General features: G+C 35.4%; 1 protein-coding gene across 1 annotated transcript in view; it reads right to left on the reverse strand.

The window, feature by feature from the left end:
* Positions 1 to 2260: 2260 nt before the first annotated feature.
* The window catches only part of LOC132185304 (LEAF RUST 10 DISEASE-RESISTANCE LOCUS RECEPTOR-LIKE PROTEIN KINASE-like 2.5), a 10790-nt gene continuing 4579 nt past the window's right edge, over positions 2261 to 8471 (reverse strand). The window contains exons 2-3 of the mRNA XM_059599096.1: positions 6346 to 7463; positions 2261 to 2355 (exon numbers count right to left, since the gene is read on the reverse strand). Coding sequence (XP_059455079.1) covers positions 2299 to 2355; positions 6346 to 7463 — 1175 coding nt within the window. The 3' untranslated portion in view covers positions 2261 to 2298. The remainder of the gene's footprint in view (positions 2356 to 6345; positions 7464 to 8471) is intronic.

Raw genomic sequence — 8471 nt, forward strand, 5'->3', positions numbered from 1 at the left:
AAAATCTTTCAAAGACTCGGTTTTTCCTTGTATGATAGATAGTAAATAAGCTGAATTTTCTTCCTTTTCCGAACAGCAAGGAATTGACCCAAGAACTGTTGTCCGAGAGAATCAAAACTATCAACAGATTTATTACTCAGACCCCCGAACCATTCTTTAGCAACACCTTCCAGAGTTAACAGAAAAGCTCGGCAAGCTATTTCGTTTGGAGTATTGTGAAGAATGATATGAGCTCGGAAACTTTCCATATGATCAGAAGGATCCTTGCTTCCATCATACTTGTCGACTCGAGGTATCTTAAACTTGTCAGGAAGAGGAAACCTCATTACCCGATCAGTGAAAGGCAGGTTGGTGTGCTGCATGAGATCCTTGGCTGCAGACTGATCCTCACCATTTTCAATTAAGAAAGCCATCTTCTCATATTTTTCCTGGAGATCTCGAATATCTTTATTCATGACAACCCCCTCAGGGTTTACACGATGAGAACAACTTCGGTGAGAGCGACTATGATGAGTTTTGGAATGACTAGTAGATTGTAAGAAAAGTTGTTATGCGTTTTTAAAGATATGTTAAAATAAATCTGGTTTTTATATGCTAAATTATACGTAACATTTTTTAAAACTGAAATAAACAACAATTTATTAAAAAAAAAAAAAAACTGTCATTTATTAATGAACTTAGTCTGAGTCAAGTCTATCCAAAACCGAACCCAAACTTATTGACAAGTGGCAGTATTTTTATAACGGTTTTAGAATCATGGAAGTTAATTTACCCTTTGAAGACTGTATCAGTAGTGCAGAGGAGGTCTCAAAGGAATAGTTTAATCGGATGGAAATCACGCTTTATGAAACGGAGATTGTTAGTTGGAATCCCCCTCCTCACTTTTATTCTCTTTGTGCATACATGTAAAAATAAAAAATAAAAAAGAATAAAATATTATTGCAAAGTAGAATCCTCAAAAGTCTTAGTAGAAATCTTGTGGTTGGTTACTGAGAAGGACCCATATGACTCCTCTACTCAGCACAGCCAATAAAGCCATGGTTCAGGAATCAGAAGTGAAGCGAAACGTCCAAAGGGTCCAATTATCCCTTTCAAGCCTATCACCCCTTGGAGCCATATTTTTCTAGTCCTACGCAGAGGAGTTGGAAAAATTAAAAGGCAAGGTCCTACTCCTTAATTGAAAAAAAAAAACAAAAGACATGGAAGACTGCGTCACACATCGACGGTGGCCTTCTCTCATTGGAGAAGACGAATTTTGTAAACGGAATGGCTACGCAAAAACATAATAGGAATACATTACGATTATTTAAACATTAGAATCAAAATTAAAAGAGAAGTACAATTTCATAGGAGTAAAAATGTATTTTTTTCAAAAAATGGATGATAGGTACCCATCTATTTTGCCCAACTTTAGACCAACTTTGCCTTATTTTTTAATTTTAAAAAAAAATAACAAAATAAAAAATGAAAAAAATGTGTGAAGCAAAAATTTTTTTTTTTTTGTCATTCTTTTATTTGGTATTTTTTTAAAAAAATAAAAAATGTCTTCTTCTCGGTCCTTCAATTTTTGATACGTCACCCTTTGATGATGTGTCAAGTCTAACACATCACAAAAGTTTTGGTGACGTATGGATTTTTGACACGTCACCAAAGTATTGGCACGTCACCAATAATGGTGATGTGCCATTTTCAATTTTTGGCACGTCATTAAAGTTTAAAAAATTATTTTAAAAAAATAATAGTTTTTCCCAAATTTTTTGGTATGTCACCACTTTAGTGACGTGTCAATTTTCGGCATATCACTAAAGTTTAAAAAATTATTAAAAGAATAATAATAATTTTTTCCCGAATTTTTTTATATATTATTATAAAAACCACTGTTAAATAGTTTTCTCCTGATTTTTTTTTTTTTTTTTAACTTCATTATAAAAAAATGAGAAATGCTTGGTTTCATTAAGAAGTCAATCTTTTGACCATTTTAATCCTAGGTGGTATGATCAATTTTTCATAAATCTATTAATTTATTGTTTAAAATCTATTAATTTTAAAATTGATCATACCACCTAGGATTAAAATGGTCAAAAGATGAACTTTTTAATGAAGCCAAACATTTCTCTAAAATAATAATAATAATAAAAACAAAAATTATCAGAGTTTCAAATCCCAAATCCTCATACCTATAAATTTTCGATCATCAATACCAATTAAACAACTTTCAAGAAAACAAAATTGTTGAAAATAACAAAATGCTTTTTGACCTCGTGACATTAGATATAAGAAAAACTATAATAATCATGATTATTGGGGGCTTGCAGTGCTTCGGATCTCATCCCCAACAAGGCTCACTTCTCCTTCCTGCATCACAGTTCCCAATTTCATTCAATTCAACTTTTTTGCCTTCTAAAGCATAATATATAGAATTAAGTATGACCCAAAAATTTGTTTTGTTTTTATATATTCCGACCAATTCAGGAGACCCAAACAGATCGAGCATAATGATCAAATATTTCCTATTTATGAACAAACAAATAGATCAAACCAATTTTCACAAAAAATATCCCATATGCTCATAGAAGAACACAAGCTCAAATAAATTTACTAAAAGAAAGACCTAATCGACCGGCAACATTGGAGCTTTAATCAATGGAATGGCCCGAGTGGGGCAGAGAATCAAGCAAAAATCAATGCACAAAAAGAGAAAATTTGAGAGGGTGGAAGGGAGAGAAACCCAAGAGAGTGAAAGAGAACAAAAATCGACAAGAGATCGAGGAGATTCACACCTTCCTTTAAGCAAGCCCACACGTTTTTAGGTACTCCAGCAGCGAAGGGTTGTTGTTCGGCAGTGACATTCGGCAGAGGAGAGAGAGTGATGCAAATTGGATGAAACTGGCAGAAGGCTCCGTTCGAACCCCGTTCGAACGGCCATATGTTATTTCATGTTTTTTACGTTTAAGTGTTGTGGCCATCCGGACGGCCATAAGTCTCGTCCGGACGGGCCGCCGTTGCTTTATTTTATTTAAACCGCCTTTATTTTATGTTTTATTAGGTTTAGAGTTTTTGGAGTCTTTATTTCATATTTTATTAGGTTTAGGGTTTTAAGGGTTATAAATACATGCTTATAGCCTCCAATAACGGGGATTTGGTTTATTATTGAGTTTGTAGAATAAGAAACTTAGAGTTGAGTTTCTTTTGTGTTTTTTCCTTAAACCTTAGATAGCATCTATTCCTTTAAGAAGATTTCTTTGATTACTTGATAGTCTCAAGATCTAGAAATATATATATATGATGCTTATTGATGTCATTCCCTACAACCCACTAAGTCACGCTGCATGAGTTGGTATCAGAGCCCAAGTTACTTCCCATGAATGGGGAGGGAAAACCGTTGTCCAGGCATTAATGAAATGCACGTGCGCACGGAGGCAATAGGTAAGGAGTAATCGATGATTCGTTTCCGACACATGGAGGAGAGGTTTGGTGGTCTAACCGTGCGGAAAAAGGAGTGTGCGCGCACCGAACACAGGGTCCCTACCAATCACTTGACCGATATGAATGGTACAAGTGTTTGTTGTCGTCAACCAAGACTGCGGTACGCAGGGGCAGGAGACAAATTTATCATTGAGAGTGAACTTGTCAATCCTTTTGCAGGGTGCGAAGTGTGGAAGGAATTTCCAACGGCACAAGCCTATGCTATATCACAGGACGCAGGTGTCAAACTCGACACCCAAAAAAAAAAAAGACAAAAAGAAGGTGCCTTAGAGGCCATCACGACCCGATTTGGCAACATGGGTGGCCCTAAAGTTCGTCACCATCAAACAACTCGAGACTTTGTGAATGAAGATAATGTGCTTGTCGTTTGTAGGGCGCAATTCCAACGACGAAGGGCATGGATTGAAACGGAGGGCATGGATAGAGAGGCGATGCGTATTAGGAGTCAACCGATTGTGGAGGAGGAAGATGAATTTATTGAGGAAGATTCTTCGGTAGATTGGCCTCTCCACCAATCTATGATGCTTATCTCGACAAAGAAGAGTCGTTAGGAAAGGTAAATCACTCGGATGCTATTGACAATTTTACTTACGAGAGTTTTACACATCATGCGCTTGATAAGAGCCCTGCAAATAAAGTCTTTGATTTGAGTGCTGCACCAATTAATTATGTTGATTTCATTGAGGTAGATGCTATTTTGTCAAATTCTTCTAACCAAATTTGTGATGAGATCTATATGGCGGAGGGGAATGTTCTATCAAAGAGTGAAGTGGTTTTGGTGAGTTCTTTGGGAATTCTCATGACTTATGGGAAGGGCGAAGCACGAGAGAAGCATGACAAGTCTACACGGCAAAGTGGTGTGTGGGGCTTTCAGGACAAACATCGAGGTATGTCAATGATGAAGAGCATCACATTTATTGTGGGGTATTGTCTTGTCTTGATCTTGAGGAACAGTGAGTGGAATGAGTTGACTGGACATCCGAAGGACTGTGGGAAGAACTGGCCGAATTCGAGTATGAATTCTCTCCAACTTGGGCAGAATGATGCAGATTGGATGAAGCTGGTAGAAGGCTCCGTTCGAAGCCCGTTCGAACGGCCATATGTTATTTCATGTTTTTTATGTTTAAATGTCGTAGCCATTCAGACGGCCACAAGTCTCGTCCGGATGGGCCGCCGTAGCTTTAATTTATTTAAACCGCCTTTATTTCATGTTTTATTAGGTTTAGGGTTTTGGGAGTCTTTATTTGATATTTTATTAGGTTTAGGGTTTTTGGGGCTATAAATACATGCTTATAGCCTCCAGAAACAGGGATTTAGATTATTATTGAGTTTGTTGAATAAGAATACTCAAAGTTGAGTTTCTATTGTGTTTTTTCCTTAAACCTTAGATAGCATCTACTGTTTTAAGAAGATTTCTTTGATTACTTGATAGTCTCAAGATCTAGAAATATATTACCGCTGCTTATTGATATCCTTTGCCGCATCCTACTAAGTCACGCTGCATCCCGGGCTGAAGAACAAAAGAAGAGAAGAAGAAGAAGAAGAAAAGGAGGGGAAGAAAGGGTGACGGCGTGCTGGGAGAAGAAGGGATCGAGGAAGAAAAAAAGATCGAAAAGCATCACGCGCGTGTCCCCATGAATCCATTGGTGACGTGTGGGGAAATTAGCACGAAACCAAATTAGACTACTTTAAATTTTAAATTTTTCCTAATAAACAAAATATTACAATTTTTTATTAGTAAGTGACGTGATCTTCACATGTCATCACACGTTACTAATTTGTTGACATGCCACAGTGGCACGTCACTAAAGGGCGACGTGTCATACAGACACGTCACCACTTTAGTGAAGTGCCAACATTTGACACTTCACAATTATATTTTTATTTCATTTTTTTGGGTTACTTTTCTCCTGCTTCAAAAGTAATTAGTGATGTATCATCATTCGCACGTCACTAAATGAATTGTTTTTAGAAGAAAAATTTTAAAAAATTAAAATTTATTTAGTGACATGTCACTGTTCACACGTCACTAAATAGTGACGTGTAAACTTTGACACGACGTGTGAAAAAGATGTTACTGTAGACACATCACTAAATCTTGAGTTTTTTGTAGTTAACGTAGCTTGCGATTGACAAGCAATGCCGTGACAGAAATTTTTTTTTAATAATTTAATTAATACTTTAATATTTCTTCTAATGTTTGGATTTAAATTCTTTTTTAATAAGTAAAGTCCAAGAAATGAAATATTTAATTTAAATGGGAATGGAATTATGAAATCACTATTCAAATTCAGAACTTATCCAAAAAGCTTAAACTTATAGAAAAATATAACTGTAATCATTTATTTAATACTTTAATACCGGAGACTCATAAAACTCCAAAAACTAGAAAATAAAAATAAAAATAGAGAAGATTTGCTCTGTTATGAGCAAAGTCTTCATAGTAACTTCTATTTCCTTCATATGCGTTCTTATCAAATTCACAAAGCAACAAACCTTACATTTTGGTAATTTTTGGAGATCCTGTAATGAGTTTCTATATATATATATAGTTAAACTAAGCTTCATAAAAAAGCTTCAATACTCACTCTGGTGTTTCATGTTTGTGTAAGCAAGTAAGATTATGGTAAATTTTAAGTGCTTTTGATATTGTATTAGGATTTCCTTTTAGTTTTAATTTATTATACAATCATTTAGTACAACTACTTACATGAAAGTCTGTAACAAATTAACAAGACTCACATCATTGTAAATTCAGGTTGAAAGCTATAACGACAGATATTATGATATAGCCAAGGTTAGCCAATCAAATTTAGTTGTCTTTAATAGTAAATGCGCATATTAGCATCAAAGAATTACCTGCGATGTCTCCGCTGTAGTTGAAAGATCTGCTGGTGATCTTGGTGGGGAAGAGAAGAAAGGCTTGGGTGGGATTTGTAAGGAATCGAGGCTTCCTTCTAACATATTCACAACTTTACTCATTGGTGGTCGGTTTGAGGGGTCAGTTTGTATGCACCACAAACTTACTATTATCATCTTCCTTGCTCTTTCTTGATCTTCTTCATTCATAACGCCCTCCAATCCAAGCTCTTCATCTAGTTCAAGACGCTTGTAAATCCAATGTGGAAAAAATAATTCACTACTATGATCAACCCTGATAGCAATATTCTTTCTCCCCCCAACCATTTCAGAAACCATCATTCCGTAGCTATAAACATCTGACTTATGAGAAACCCCCCCAAGATATCTACAAACTAGTTCTGGAGCTACATATCCTATAGTTCCTCTTGCACCCAACATGGATATGATACTCTCTTCCTTCGAGCATATTTTTGCAAGGCCAAAATCAGAAATTTTTGGGCAAAAATTCTCATCCAAAAGAATGTTATGAGGTTTTATGTCAAAATGCAAGATTCGTGTATTGCAACCTCTATGTAAGTACTCTAGTCCACGAGCAATGCCAAGTGCAATCTTGTACATAGTCTCCCATTCCAAGTGACAATTAGCCTTGGAGCGATTTTCTTTGTATATGAACTTCTCGAGAGATCCGTTAGGCATAAACTCATAGATAAGAGTTCTTTTAGAACCCTCAAAGCAAAAGCCCATAAGAGTGACAATGTTGACATGAGATGTCCTACTAATGCTTGCAACCTCGTTAATGAATTCCTCTCCATTACCTTTTGATTCTTTCAAAACCTTCACTGCCACAAGAGAACCATCTTGTAACTTTCCCTTGTAGACACCACCAAAGCCCCCTTGGCCTAATTTATCTCTAAAGAAGTTGGTTATTTTCTTGATATCTGAATAACTGTATCTTCTAATAGCAAGAGGTGCACTGTTCCTTAAAAAGGCCTCGACACTCTTGTGGTTTTGACTTTCCTTCTTCCAAAAACAAATAATTTTACTTGATGAGAGCTTTCTCTTGAAGCAGCAGCATATTGTAACCATTAAAACTCCAATTCCAGACGATAAAGTGACTGTAATCAAATAATAGAAAATTATGAAATTAAGTGGTGCATAAATCAAAGTCAATCAAACTAGATATTGAGGGTGTTCTAAACCTTGATAAAATCACATATTCTTGTCGTGTTACCAACTAAAAATGAAGAAGAAAATTATAAGGATGACCTAGCATATCCAGTACCTCAAGCAGAATAAAAGAGTTTACTTTTGATTGATAGCGAACAGTGGACCTCTAAAGAAAATCATAAATTATGAAAATTTATCTATCACCAGCCATAGGGACAAAAAAAAAAAAATGTCATAAAAAAGAAGAAGAGGGTTTTAATTTTAATATAGCAATATAATAATTCTTTTATTGCATTAAATAATACTCCAAGTTGGTGCCAATGCAGCGATTACCAAATCTGATAGTAGAACCTTATATCATTGCATGAAATAACAGTCAAGGATTTGATAAATAGCCACACCTAATAGAAGTGGTGAAAAGGGAACTGCTATTTATGTGTTGAAGAAACCACAGATCACCTCAGATGCAATAATTCATGTAAGCTATTCAAGCAAGCATCTTAGCGTTAATATCAACAAGAAATTCAATTGAAGAAGTATCTTACCTAATGCTATAATTACCTTTAGTCCCCGTCTGCTGTTAGCTGCATGTAAAGTTGTAGAGAAATATTAGTTTTAGTTGAAATAATAAAACATTTAAATGAAAGACAAACACAACCAAATTGACATGCTTTGCGTTATACATATGTAAAAGGATACAATCCCACATTAGAAATATTAGAAATATGTAAGAAGTGTGAGTAGTAATTAATATAACTTCATTGCGTCCAAACCCATAGGCCTAAGCTTTTGGGGTTGAATGATGTCTCAACATGCTATAATATAGGTTTTTAAAAAAAGACTCCTCAAAGTATTAATCTCCTTAATTAACAAGTGGTATTAGAGCTGATGGAGCAAGGACAAGACAAAATTGCGTGAAGCGGGTAAAAATCACATAGCTCACAACCACACATGAG

Source organism: Corylus avellana, chromosome ca6 (genome assembly GCF_901000735.1).
Source record: "Corylus avellana chromosome ca6, CavTom2PMs-1.0".
Lineage (NCBI taxonomy): Eukaryota > Viridiplantae > Streptophyta > Magnoliopsida > Fagales > Betulaceae > Corylus > Corylus avellana.